Source organism: Pristiophorus japonicus, chromosome 2, assembly GCF_044704955.1.
Source record: "Pristiophorus japonicus isolate sPriJap1 chromosome 2, sPriJap1.hap1, whole genome shotgun sequence".
NCBI lineage: Eukaryota > Metazoa > Chordata > Chondrichthyes > Pristiophoridae > Pristiophorus > Pristiophorus japonicus.
In genome coordinates this window covers 37,094,302-37,109,405 of record NC_091978.1, presented here as the reverse complement: position 1 = coordinate 37,109,405, position 15,104 = coordinate 37,094,302, and the positions used below count along the sequence as shown (strand labels likewise).

Here is a 15,104-nt window from a genome sequence, read left to right as displayed (position 1 = left end):
CAATGCATCCACAATCCATGCCGCTACTTCTCTTAAGACCCTAGGATACAAGCCATCAGGTCCAGGGGATTTATCTGCCTTTAGTCCCATTATCTTACTGAGTACCACCTCCTTTGTGATTGTGATTGTGTTAAGTTCCTCCCCCCCCCCCCCTATAGCCCCTAGACTATCCACTGTCAGAATATTGTTAGTATCCTTTACTGTAAAGACTGATACAAAATATTTGTTCAGAGTTTCTGCCATCTCCATGTTCCCCATTACTAATTCCCCGGTCTCGTCCTCTAAGGGACCAACATTTACTTTAGCCACTCTTTTCCTTTTTATATACCTACAGAAACTCTCAGAGGGTTGTAAATCTGTGGAATTCTCAGCCCCAGAGAGCTGTGGAGACTGGGTCATTGAATATATTTAAAGCGGAGATAGATTTTTGAGCGATAAGAGAGAAAAGGGTATGGGGAGTACTGCGTGCAGTTTTGGTCACCTTACTTAAGGAAGGATATACTAGCTTTGGAGGGGGTACAGAGACGATTCACTATGCTGATTCCGGAGATGAGGGGGTTACCTTATGATGATAGATTGAGTAGACTGGGTCTTTACTCGTTGGAGTTCAGAAGGATAAGTAAGGTGACCAAAACTGCACGCAGTACTCCCCAAACCCTTTTCTCTCTTGTCACTCAAAAATCTATCTCCGCTTTAAATATATTCAATGACCCAGTCTCCACAGCTCTCTGGGGCTGAGAATTCCACAGATTTACAACCCTCTGAGAGTTTCTGTAGGTATATAAAAAGGAAAAGAGTGGTTAAAGTAAATATTGGTCCCTTAGAGGACGAGACCGGGGAATTAGTAATGGGGAACATAGAGATGGCAGAAACTCTGAACAAATATTTTGTATCAGTCTTTACAGTAAAGGATACTAACAATCTTATAGAAACATTTAAAATAATGAAAGGGATAGACAAGATAGAGGCAGAGAGGTTGTTTCCACTAGTCGGGGACACTAGAACTAGGGGGCACAGCCTCAAAATACGGGGGAGCCAATTTAAAACCGAGTTGAGAAGGAATTTCTTCTCCCAGAGGGTTGTGAATCTGTGGAATTCTCTGCCCAAGGAAGCAGTTGAGGCTAGCTCATTGAATGTATTCAAATCATAGATAGATAGATTTTTAACCAATAAGGGAATTAAGGGGTATGGGGAGAGGGTGGGTAAGTGGAGCTGAGTCCACGGCCAGATCAGCCATGATCTTGTTGAATGGCGGAGCAGGCTCGAGGGGCTAAATGGCCTACTCCTGTTCCTAATTCTTATGTTCTTATGTTCTTATTCGGCGGGAAGTTGTGTTAGCGAAATTGATGGGATTAAAGGCCGATAAATCCCTGGGGCCTGATAGTTTGCATCCCAGAGTACTTAAGGAAGTGGCCCGAGATAAGGTGGATGCATTGATGATCATTTTCCAGCAGTCTATCGATTCTGGATCAGTTCCTATGGACTGGAGGATAGCTAATGTAACACCACTTTTTAAGAAAGAAGGGAGAGAGTAAACGGGGAATTATATACTGGTTATTTTGACATCATAGTGGGGAAAATGTTGGAATCAATTATTAAAGATGAAAGAGCAGCGCATTTGGAAAGCAGTGATAGGATCGGTCCAAGTCAGCATGGATTTATGAAAAGGAAATCGTGCTTGACAAATCTTCTGGAATTTTTTGAGCATGTAACTGGTAGAGTGGAAAAGGGAGAACCAGTGGATGTGGTGTATTTGGACTTTCGAAAGGCTTTTGACAAGGTCCCACACAAGAGATTAGTATGCAAAATTAAAGCACATGGTATTGGGGGTAATGTATTGACGTAGATAGAGAACTGGTTGACAGACAGGAAACAGAGAGTCGGGATAAACGGGTCCTTTTCAAAATGGCAGGCAGTGACTAGTGGGTTCACAGGGCTCAGTGCTGGGTCCCCAGCTTTTTCCAAATACATCAATGATTTGATGAAGGAATTAAGTGTAATATCTCCAAGTTTGCAGATGACACTAAGCTGGGTGGCGGTGTGAGCTGTGACGAGCATGCTAAGAGGCTGCAGGGTGACTTGGACAGGTTAGCTGAGTGGGTAAATGCATTACAGATGCAGCATAATGTGGATATACTTTGGTGGCAAAAATATGAAGGCAGAATATTATCTGAATGGAGGCAGATTAGGAAAAGGGGAGGTGTAATGAGACCTGGGTGTCATGGTACATCAGTCATTGAAAGTTGGCATGCAGGTACAGCAGGCGGTGAAGAAGGCAAATGGCATGTTGGCCTTCATAGCTAGTGGATTTGAGTATAGGAGCAGGGAGGTCTTACTGCAGTTGTTCAGGGCCTTGGTGAGGCCTCGCCTGGAATATTGTGTTCCGTTTTGGTCTCTTAATCTGAGGAAGGATGCTCTTGCTATTGAGGGAGTGCAGCGAAGGTTCACCAGACTGATTCCCGGGATGGCAGGACTAACATATGAGGAGAGACTGGATCGACTGGGCCTGTATTCACTGGAGTTTAGAAGGATCAGAGGAGATCTCATCGAAACATATAAAATTCTGACGGGACTGGACAGGTTAGATGCAGGAAGAATGTTCCGCTGTTGGGGAAGTCCAGAACCAGGGGACGCAGTCTAAGGATAAGGGGTAAGCCATTTAGGACCGAGATGAGGAGCAACTTCTTCACTCAGAGAGTTGTTAACCTGTGGAATTCTCTATCGCAGAGAGTTGTTGATGTCAGTTCATTGGATATATTCAAGAGAGGGTTAGATATGGCCCTAATGGCTAAAGGGATCAAGGGATATGGAGAGAAAGCAGGAAAGGGGTAGTGAGGTGAATGATCAGCCATGATCTTATTGAATGGTGGTGCAGGCTTGAAGGGCCGAATGCCCTACTCTGGCACCTTTTTCTATGTTTCTATGTTGGGAGTGGGCAGGGAAGTGGAGCTGAGTCCATGATCAGATCAGCCATGATCTTATTGAATGGCGGAGCAGGCTCGAGGGGCCAAATGGCCTACTCCTGCTCGTATTACTTATGTACTTATGTACTCATCCGCTGCTGAAGCCTCACCCATCTCTATCTCTGTAATGTCCTCCAGCCCCACAATCCCACAAGATGTCTGTGCTCCTCTAATTCTGCCCTCTAGAGCATCCCTGATTATAATCGCTCAACCATCGGTGGCTGAGCCGTTTGTTGCCTCGGCCCCAAACTCTGGAACTCGCTCCATAAACCTCTCTGCCTCTCTACCTCTCTTTCTCCTTCGAGACGCTACTTAAAACCTACCTCTTTGACCAAGCTTTTGGTGACCTGCGCTAATTTCTACTTATGTGGCTTGGTGTCAACATTTTTATCTCATTGTACTCTTGTGAAGCGCCTTGGGATATTTTGCTCCGTTAAAGGCGCTATATAAATACAAGTTGTTGTTGTTGATTCTATAAGCAACCAAGGCCATTCTTCCCCTATTAATGATAAAATATGAATATTAGCCGTTCTACCACAGGAAATCTGCACAGCTCCTATAAGCATTTCTTTTAGATTTCATTGACAACCAAGCAGTGTATGGAAAGTAAAACTACTCAGAGCACTGTGGAAGTCGTGTCCACGCCGGCCGACTTGCAGGGCTACAGAGCGAAGAGCTATCCAGCCTAATCCCACTTTCCAGCTCTTGGTCCGTAGCCCTGTAGGTTACGGTACTTCTGGTGCACATCCAAGTACTTTTTAAATGTGGTGAGGGTTTCTGCCTCTACCACCCTTTCAGGCAGTTAGTTTCAGACCCTCACAACCCTCTGTGTGAAGGAATTTCCCCTCAAAATCCCCTCTAAACCTTCTACCAATTACTTTAAATCTATGCCCCTTGGTTGTTGATCCCTCTGCTAAGGGAAATAGGTCCTTCCTATCCACTCTATCTAGGCCCCTCATCATTTTACACACCTCAATAAGGTATCCCCTCAGCCTCCTCTGTTCCAAAGACCAGAAAAGACTCAGGTTCAATACCCAGTCTGTGCTGAGTTAGCTAGTCTCAGCTGGCACAATACAATCAGCTTGGATTCTGAAAATATAAGGCTGGGCTCGTTCTCTTGATCACCGTCCAGTGACCAAGTGAAAGTGCACACATATGGATCTCGGTTGAGCACAGATTGGACTCGGATATGGTGATCTCTCACACACCATTGAGCTCAAGTTTGGTCGCTTAGGTAAGGTTTCAGAAGGGCTGTCTTGTGCCTGTAGAACTGTACCTCAGTATGACTCACCCAGCTACAAATGTTGCCTTGAAAAGGAAGTTGACCTAAAGAAGACAAATTTGGCAGGGTCTTCCTAGATGATTGGGAACCGTTATTAAACTACACTTGCGATCATGAAGCACACAGAATTGTGCTATCAGATGCCCTCTGAGTTGCTTGGGTTTCAGAATTGTTTCCAGCAATTAAATAGGTTACATTCCGTAACATCTTAGTCTTTGATGACCAGATTTTGCCCGAATAATCCCGGGTTTTAAAAAAAATCTGCTTTACTGATTGATTTCGCCATTTTGGAACCAGAACTCCAAGCAGCTACACTGGTGGATTTAATGCAGAGCACAATAACCAATGTTTGTCTTTTAATTGTAATTTATGAAGTTGATGTTAAATTGAAACACATTGGTTGGAAAAATCCTAAGGATAAGCATTTCTTCAATTCAAGTAACAGCAACAGGCAAGCTGATCTCAACTAAAGAAGTTGATTTGCACCTGAGAAGGGAGAGGGATGAGGGAGGGGAATGGGTTTGCTTTCATTTCCCTTGACAAGGAACGGCCAATTTCTTAAGAGTGGATCATTTTGACCAAACCTCCAAGTCGACACTAGGTTTGGCAGCGGTCCGTTTACAATACATAGCTGAATTAGTGGGAGGGGGGGGAAAGAGCTTGTCATAAAAAAAGCTATCCACGAAATCACTTGAAAGATGGACCTTGATTGACCAGACTGTCCACTTCTCCAACTCACTGGAGGGACCACCTCACACATCAGGTCCAGTAACATACCTCAGGACGTTGCACCTTTTTTCTAAGTGGTTTAAGGGGACGTTTGAGCATGCGTCCTGTTATCTCATCATCAGAATCCTCTACTGCTTTAGTCTTAAATTGCTCTTCATCTGACTTCGGCACCTGATCAATATTTACTTCGTCACCTTTTAATGTCCAGGTAACCAGCTGAGAGGTGAAGAAAAATAATACAAAAATAAAAGAAAGAAAATATCTACTTGCTTTAATAATGGATTTGAGGGTGTGCTGCTAACAACAAAAGCAAAGCATGCTTATTAGTGTTATCTTGGAAACGCAAAAGTTGCAAGCTCTTCACATGAAAACTGATCAATCTCTGGAATGCCATTCTGGGTAAGGTAGTGGAGACAATAATTCTATAATTGGTTAAAAGCTTTGATGGAACGGGTTTCCAGATTTGACGTGGAAATTCCTATTTTATGGTGAAGAAAATGATGATAGAACGAGGTGATGTAGGGTGGGAGGAGGCATGTGTGGTGCATAAACACCAGCACAAAAGACCAGTTGGGCCGAATGGCCTGTTTCTGTGTTGTAAATTTTATGTTAAGGCAAATGCAATTTTATATGTTGGAGAAGTTGAGTTCATAATGGGGATGAGATTTTTATTTTACTTTTCCGAGCAGTTAGCAGTCTTAGGTTGGATGTAGTTCTTGTTTATTGCAGGATAAAGTTCCCCAGTATCTACTTCAAAAGAGTGAAAACCCACTGCACCAATGTACCTTATTGCTCTATAATGATGCTATTCTTTGTGAGAAATAGAAATCTTTTTGTCGTTCATTTATATCTCCCTCTCCAATCATCTTTGTGGCCTCTCTGAATGAGCTTGTTTGATTACTGCTGAACTACAGGAAACGTTGTGCTATGGGCTTGCACTGGGTTGCGACTTCCCGAACTCGATGCACTTCAGGCCCTGGCACCCAGTCAAGAAAGCAGGCGCTCCGCACCATCGATCTGGGCTGGATTCATGAAAGGGCGACTGAGTTTTCCCAGTGAATATCTTTAATCTTACAGACATGGGGCTGGATTTCCCTCAACCCACCGCAGAAGGTCAGAGTAGGACCACCACCCACTGCAAAGAGGGACATGTGGCCAATGTTGGAGCAGGACACTCACCCCGCAGCATCAGGAGAGACAGGAACCACTTCTTTTTATGATTATGCCTCTCTGAAGCAATTAGGGACCATAGAAACATAGAAAATAGGTGCAGAAGTAGGCCATTCGGCCTTTCGAGCCTGCACCACCATTCAATATGATCATGGCTGATCATGCAACTTCAGTACCCCATTCCTGCTTTCTCTCCATACCTCTTGATCCCTTTAGCCGTAAGGATCACATCTAACTCCCTGTTGAATATATCTAACGAACTGGCCTCAACAAATTTCTGTGGTAGAGAATTCCACAGGTTCACAATTCTCTGAGTGAAGAAATTTCTCCTCATCTCGGTCCTAAATGGCTTGCCCCTTATCCTTAGACTGTGACCCCTAGTTCTGGACTTCCCCAACATCGGGAACATTCTTCCTGCATCTAACCTGTCCAATCCCGTCAGAATTTTATATGTTTCTATGAGATCCTCTCTCATTCTTCTAAATTCCAGTGACTTTCAGATGAGACGTTAAACTGAGGCCCCGTCTGCTCTCTCAGGTGCACGTAAAAGATCTCATGGCACTATTTTGAAGAAGAGCAGGGGAGTTATCCCCGGTGTCCTGGCCAATATTTATCCCTCAATCAACATCACTAAAAAACAGATTATCTGGTCAATATCACATTGCTGTTTGTGGGATCTTGCTGTGCGCAAATTGGCTACCTGGTTTCCCACATTATAACAGTGACTACACTCCAAAAGTACTTCATTGGTTGTAAAGCGCTTTGAGACTTCCGATGGTCGTTAAAGCCGCTATATAAATCCAAGTCTTTCTTTTTTTAACAATGCAAGCTGTCTATGCTGTCGTTAAATGGGAAGCAGATCCCTTAGGATTAATCTTAAAAAATTTGGGAGCATGCTCCAGGAGCGACGGGGGCTCTGAAAAAGAGGTAAGATGGAAAGGAACCCTCTTGCTCCAACATACTGCTCAGTGAGATTGCCCAGTGTTTAGTGCCACCCTGCCGCCCTCCTGTATGGTTCAGAGACATGGACCATGTACAGTAGACACCTCAAGTCACTGGAGAAATACCACCAACAATGTCTCCGCAGGATCCTACAAATTTCCTGGGAGGACAGATGCACCAACATCAGCGTCCTTGTCCAGGCCAACATCCCCAGCATTGAACTACTGACCACACTTGATCAGCTCCGCTGGGCAGGCCACATTGTCGGAGCAAGCGCTCTACTCGGAACTCCTTCATGGCAAACCTCAAGGACATCTTCAAAGCCTCCCTGATAAAGTGCAACATCCCCACCGACACCTGGGAGTCCCTGGCCAAAGACTGCCCTAAGTAGAGGAAGTGGATCCGGGAGGGCGCTGAGCGCCTCGAGTCTCATCGCCGAGTGCATGCAGAAAACAAGCACAGGCAGCGGAAAGAACGTGCAGCAAACCTGTCCCACCCACCCCTTCCCTCAATAACTGTCTGTCCCACTTGTGACAGGGACTGTGGTTCTCGAATTGGACTGTACAGTCCCCGAAGAACTCATTCTAAGAGTGGAAGCAAGTATTCCTCGATTCCGAGAGACTGCCTGTGACGATGATGATGCTGCTCTCAGTCCAAGGACTTGTCAGTGGAAGGCAGGGAAATCAGTGGGTTGCTGGACCCTGCTTCCTTCTTGTCACTTACATGCAGCGGGGCAGTGAAGGGCTAGAGGTTAGAGGTAAGAAGGTATAGATGTGAGGCAGGGAGGCAGCAGTAGGACTCCCTGCCCCATTGTCCCGCTGTTTGCACCTGACTAGGGTCAGTATAGTGGAGAAAATTAGGCTGTACTGTCCATAATCTTTATTGATATAAATCTTTCACGGCTGACAAAGGGAGATAAACCCTCACCCATTACTAAACTGGATTCAGACAATGGTTTCCAGAGATGAGGAGCACTGTGCGCTCAGACAGCTTTGTAGCAGATTGATCAGTGACTGTCAGTATCCCCGTTTGGCAGTATCAACCCGATCAGTAACATATAGAACATGTGCAAACCAGGCAAGAGATTCGCAGACGTGTTAAGGAGCAGAAGCAAAGTTGAAACATTTTTTGAAGACTCTGGATTCAAGTGTTTGTATCTCTTAGTTTGTTAGCTTCTAAACTACTGGAAAAATAATTCCAAAAGGTGTTTGTAATTTGCTTCCCTTTTCTCCTCTTAGCACCTGAAGGCACGGGGCCATGGTGGTTTATGGGTCATGGCTGCCCTCCAGTACATCACCAAGCCATGCGTAACTCATAGGCACTGAGTGCTGTCCAGAAACTTGATATTTGGGGCATCACTGCTGAGCTTTATCTTATGCTCAGCAAGTGTTTAAAACAAGCACACTTCTAGCAAGAGTCACTGGATACTGGTCAGAAGCTTTGTTTGTCCCCTTCATCAAGTGGAAAAGTTCAATTAAGTTGCCTGTAACGCTTTTTTCCAAGGTCAGTTTTCTTAACCTTTCCTCAAAACCTAGATTCCCGATACCTAAAATCATCTTGATTATCTCTTAACCTTCTCAGGCAAAAAGTCCAATAATGGTGAATTAATGCAAGACACCTAGCATACAGCTTATTGATATTAAAAATTATGTCATTCTATATTATGCAACAGTTCAACAAAATATTCTTTTCCTTTAATACCTGACCTACTAACTAGGCAGTCTATTTTATTAATGAAACCGCTTGTAGAGGTGATCGTGCTTTACAATGAGTCGATGGCCCAGAATGTGCCATCAAGATCCACGGCGCGGCCCTCGACAACGTGGACCATTTCCCATACCTTGGGAGCCTCTTATCAACAAAAGCAGACATTGATGAGGAGATTCAACACTGCCTCCAGTGCGCCAGTGCAGCCTTTGGCCGCCTGAGGAAAAGAGTGTTCGAAGACCAGGCCCACAAATCTACCACCAAGCTCATGGTCTACAGGACTGTAGTAATACCCGCCCTCCTGTATGGCTGAGAGGCATGGACCATGTACAGTAGACACCTCAAGTCGCTAGAGATATATCACCAATGATGTCTCCGCAAGATCTTACAAATCCCCTGGGAGAACAGGGGCACCAACATCAGTATCCTCGTCCAGGCTAACATCCTCAGCATTTGTGCACTGACCACACTCGATCAGCCTCGCTGGGCAGGCCACATAGTTCACATGCCAGACACGAGACTCCCAAAGCAGGTGCTCTACGTGGAGCTCCTTTACGGCAAAAGAGCCAAAGGTGGGCAGCGGAAACGTTACAAGGACACCCTCAAAGCCTCCCTGATAAAGTGCGTCATGCCAACGAAACCTGGGAGTCCCTGGCCAAAGACTGCTCTAAGTGGAGAAAGTGCATCCGGGAGGGCACTGAGCACCTCGAGTCTCAACGCCAAGAGTGTGCAGAAATCAAGCGCAGGCAGCGGAAAGAGTGTACAGCGAACCAGTCCCACCCACCCCTTCCCTCAACAACTATCTGTCCTACCTGTGACAGAGTCTTGGACTGTTCAGCCACCAAAGAACTCAATTCAGGAGTGGAAGTAAGTCTTCCTCGATTCCGAGGGACTGTCTATGATGATGATGATGATGGCCTAGAACTTGCAGTTGTAACGAAGGCGAAACTGTCATTACAATTGTGAAACTGACAGCAACTTCTGGCGTCTGCACATGCTAAGTTAAACGCGGAAATCCAAAAGGTGATGTCAGTCATTCCCTGCTCCTTCGCAGTTGAACTCTCCGGAGCCGGCATTCAAATGACATCATTGAACGATGTAAACGTCCCTTTTCATACTAGAATATCGCTATTAAAACCCATGAAAAAGCTAAGCCTTATTTAATGAGGTGTAACTAGGTTTTTAATGGTGTACTGGGTCATAATTACTGCTGAACAATTATTTCTGAAAAATTAATTTAATATTTGTGGAATGTCAAATTTTTCCATTATGATAAAAATGCAATGGTTTTTAATATAATAATTTTTTAAAGTTTGTTTATAATATTTCAGTTTCTATCTTAATCCCAGGTGTATGTCCCAATCTTTATTTCGCTTTTTGTAAAATAATTAAAAAGTGCAGAAAAATCAGTGCTTTTTACTTCCTGGTTTGCTGTCTGCGAGAATTCTTCAGTGTGATTGGCAGGTTGATGACCCTTCATCAGACCTGAAACGAAGGGTCATCGATCTGAAACGTTAACTCTATTTTTCTCTCCACAGATGCTGCCTGACCCGCTGAGATTGCCAGCATTTTCTGGTTTTACTATTGATGACATCACTGTTGCTAGATGCTGGTGATCCCCTAGACTTGGCACCAGAAGCAAATTAACGCCGGGAGAGGTGAAATCGACGCCAGAGATCATTAGAGCTTTGTGGGCAGCTTTCTTCGAGGTCTGCACCAACGCTATCGCTTCGCCACTGACCGCAAAATCCGGGCCAATATAAGCAAATTAAAAAGGGGCATTGTTGCTTTAAAAGGGATGTGAGGCAGATGGCATAAAATAGTCAACAAAAGAGAGACAGTACAGCTGCTTGAAGTGATTCAGCCAAGAAATTTATTCAAACACAATAACCTTACTGTCAGGGACTGATAGATACTCTGACTAACCAAACACTTATACTAATCAAACACTGGCTTGGCTGCAATTGTAAAACGGTGACTTTGCTCGAAGTGATGGAGTTTGCAACACAGACAGAGGAGACTTCAATCCATGCTGTTTGCATAAGCATCAATGGCAACACCGAGCACAGGCTAGAGAAACAATGCACAGCAAATCTATTTTGCAGCGCAACTTGAGATAGTGTTATTGAATTAGTAAGAAAAAAATGGAATCCGAATATATCTGGGGCATGGCATGATTTCTTGACATAGCCAATTATAGCTGGGCTATTCAGTCTGCAAACAGATTGACGCAACAGCATTTAACTATCGACACATTGCTTCCAAAATTATTTTAAGAAAATCACTGATAAATAGCTTGAAGCTGTATTGCATTACCTGCCCCACAATATTGGCAGTACAGTGCCATGAGCAAGGAAATTAAAATTCAATCATTATTTTGGCATTTCTTGAATGTAGCGCTACTGCAATGACTGGCACTAATGTTGTTTAGCCGCATCACACAGGCAATAACACTCAGCAGCTAATTATTACAGCTATTGGGAAGCTACTTTTATTGTTTATTTAACTAAAGGCAGTTCATGCAGACTGGTAGAACTTACACAAGCATCCCAGAGTGTTGATGGAGAATGAAGAGACGAAATAAAGAGTTGGAAGAAGAAAGGAAAGGTGCAACATGATATGGTTACATTATGATAAACATTACACACCCCGTGAATGCATTGATTCCTTTGCTAGAGTATGGTGGTCTGCCAATCCCCTGGGAGGACAGACGCACCAATGTTAGTGTTCTCGATCAGACCAACATCCCCAGCATCGAAGCACTGACCACACTCGACCAGCTCCGTTGGGCGGGCCACATCGTCCGCATGCCTGACATAAGACTCCCTAAGCAAGCGCTCTACTCGGAACTCCTACATGGTAAGCGAGCCCCAGGTGGACAGAGGAAACATTTCAGGGACACCCTCAGAGCCTCCTTGATGAAATGCAACATCCCCATCGACACCTGGGAATCCCTGGCCAAAGACCGCCCTGAGTGGAGGAAGAGCATCCGGGAGGGCGCTGAGCATCTCGACTCTTGTCACTGAGAGCATGCAGAAAACAAGCACAGGCAGTGGAAGGAGCGTGCGACAAACCAGGCTCCCCACCCACCCTTGCCTTTAACCACTGTCTGTCCCACCTGTGACAGAGACCATACAGTCACCTGAGAACTCACTTTTAGTGGAAACAAGTCTTCCTCGATTTCGAGGGACTGCCTATGATGTGGTTTCACGCAGTCTGATCACCTTCTTGGTACCACAACCATTTGACCATTATTCAGGTGTCAGCCTTGACAGTAGGCTATTTGTGTGTGCTTAGCCCAAGTTTACATGACACCCACACCCATCAGTTGGGCTCACTCAGCAGCAACAACTCTGCGTGATTCTCCCCTCCCTCACCCTGGGGTGCCAGAGTCAATTGTAGAGCTCTATATGTCCCCCGGATTGAGATCAGCTACCTCAGGGCAAACCAAGTTACGGTTCTGGGCCCTTCCTAATCTGCATGTCTCAACCACTCACTGGATCTACTCACTGAGGCATCAAGTGGCCAAGGTGCGTTCTTCCGTGGATAAATAACAAGGAAAAATTCCTCACATTTAAAAATAAATACTAAATGACTGGTTTAAAAATCAAAAGAAATTAACTGTATGTTGAATAATTCCTTAAATTTGTTAATGCCACAACACAGGCAGGAGACTTCAACCCATGCTGTTTGTGTAAGCTTCAATGATAACGGCGAGCACAGGCTAATATTCACCGATAGAAGCGATATCAGTTCTTGAAAAACAATAACTTGAATTTAAATAATTCAAAAGAAACTTTGGGATACACATATACTGTGTATGTACATCACTCGTAGAGTAACAATCAAGCACAGCAGAGTTTTTGAATGCAAGAGCTAAGCCTTGTTAAGGCATGGAGTGCATGCTGTGGGCTGGAATCAGTAAAGATGCAATGTACAGAATTTACAGGTGCTCGAGGTGAGACACGAAGCATGTGGTGGCTGGGATGGGAGGGAAGCTGGAATCGAAATTGGAAAGATAGCATAGAAACATAGAAAATAGGTGCAGGAGTAGGCCATTCGGCCTTTCTAGCCTGTACCGCCATTCAATGAGTTCATGGCTGAACATGCAACTTCAGTACCCCATTCCTGCTTTCTCGCCATACCCCTTGATCCCCCTAGTGGTAAGAACTTCATCTAACTCCTTTTTGAATATATTTAGTGAATTGGCCTCAACAACTTTCTGTGGTAGAGAATTCCACAGGTTCACCACTCTCTGGGTGAAGAAGTTTCTCCTCATCTCGGTCCTAAATGGCTTACCCCTTATCCTTAGACTGTGTCCCCTGGTTCTGGACTTCCCCAACATTGGGAACATTCTTCCTGCATCTAACCTGACTAAACCCATCAGAATTGTAAACGTTTCTATGAGGTCCCCTCTTATTCTTCTGAACTCCAGTGAATACAAGCCCAGTTGATCCAGTTTTTCTTGATAGGTCAGTCCCGCCATCCCGGGAATCAGTCTGGTGAACCTTCGCTGCACTCCCTCAATAGCAAGAATGTCCTTCCTCAGGTTAGGAGACCAAAACTGTACACAATACTCCAGGTGTGGCCTCACCAAGGCCCTGTACAACTGTAGTAACACCTCCCTGCCCCTGTACTCAAATCCCCTCGCTATGAAGGCCAACATGCCATTTGCTTTCTTAACCGCCTGCTGTACCTGCATGCCAACCTTCAATGACTGATGTACCATGACACCCAGGTCTCTTTGCACCTCCCCTTTTCCTAATCTGTCACCATTCAGATAATAGTCTGTCTCTCTGTTTTTACCACCAAAGTGGATAACCTCACATTTATCCACATTATACTTCATCTGCCATGCATTTGCCCACTCACCTAACCTATCCAAGTCGCTCTGCAGCCTCATAGCATCCTCCTCGCAGCTCACACTGCCACCCAACTTAGTGTCATCCGCAAATTTGGAGATACTACATTTAATCCCCTCGTCTAAATCATTAATGTACAGTGTAAACAGCTGGGGCACCAGCACAGAACCTTGCGGTACCCCACTAGTCACTGCCTGCCATTCTGAAAAATCCCCATTTACTCCTACTCTTTGCTTCCTGTCTGACAACCAGTTCTCAATCCATGTCAGCACTCTACCCCCAATCCCATGTGCTTTAACTTTGCACATTAATCTCTTGTGTGGGACCTTGTCGAAAGCCTTCTGAAAGTCCAAATATACCACATCAACTGGTTCTCCCTTGTCCACTCTACTGAAAACATCCTCAAAAAATTCCAGACGATTTGTCAAGCATGATTTCCCTTTCACAAATCCATGCTGACTTGGACCTATCATGTCACCTCTTTCCAAATGCGCTGCTATGACATCCTTAATAATTGATTCCATCATTTTACCCACTACTGATGTCAGGCTGACCGGTCTATAATTCCCTGTTTTCTCTCCCTCCTTTTTTAAAAAGTGGGGTTACATTGGCTACCCTCCACTCGATAGGAACTGATCCAGAGTCAATGGAATGTTGGAAAATGACTGTCAATGCATCCACTATTTCCAAGGCCACCTCCTTAAGTACTCTGGGATGCAGTCCATCAGGCCCTGGGGATTTATCGGCCTTCAATCCCATCAATTTCCCCAACACAATTTCCCGACTAATAAGGATTTCCCTCAGTTCCTCCTCCTTACTAGACCCTCTGACCCCATAGCATGGAAAAAAGACAGAGAGAAAGCTGTAGATAGAAACATAGAAACATAGAAAATAGGTGCAGGAGTAGGCCATTTGGCCCTTCTAGCCTGCACCGCCATTCAATGAGTTCATGGCTGAACATGCAACTTCAGTACCCCATTCCTGCTTTCTCACCATACCCCTTGATTCCCCTAATAGTAAGGACTCCATCTAACTCCTTTTTGAATATATTTAGTGAATTGGCCTCAACAACTTTCTGTGGTAGAGAATTCCACAGGTTCACCACTCTCTGGGTGAAGAAATTCCTCCTCATCTCGGTCCTAAATGGCTTCCCCCTTATCCTTAGACTGTGTCCCCTGGTTCTGGACTTCCCCAACATTGGGAACATTCTTCCTGCATCTAACCTGTCTAACCCCGTCAGAATTTTAAACGTTTCTATGAGGTCCCCTCTCATTCTTCTGAACTCCAGTGAATACAAGCCCAGTTGATCCAATCTTTCTTGATAGGTCAGTCCCGCCATCCCGGGAATCAGTCTGGTGAACCTTGGCTGCACTCCCTCAATAGCAAGAATGTCCTTCCTCAGGTTAGGAGACCAAAACTGTACACAATACTCCAGGTGTGGCCTCACCA

General features: G+C 44.8%; 1 protein-coding gene across 2 annotated transcripts in view; it reads right to left on the bottom strand.

Moving 5' to 3' along the window:
• Positions 1-15,104, bottom strand: part of LOC139236758 (receptor expression-enhancing protein 1-like) — a 140,590-nt gene that overhangs the window by 13,146 nt on the left and 112,340 nt on the right. For both annotated transcript variants that reach the window (XM_070866853.1, XM_070866854.1), the window contains one exon: positions 5,023-5,168. In XM_070866853.1, the coding sequence (XP_070722954.1) occupies positions 5,023-5,168 (146 nt within the window). The remainder of the gene's footprint in view (positions 1-5,022; positions 5,169-15,104) is intronic.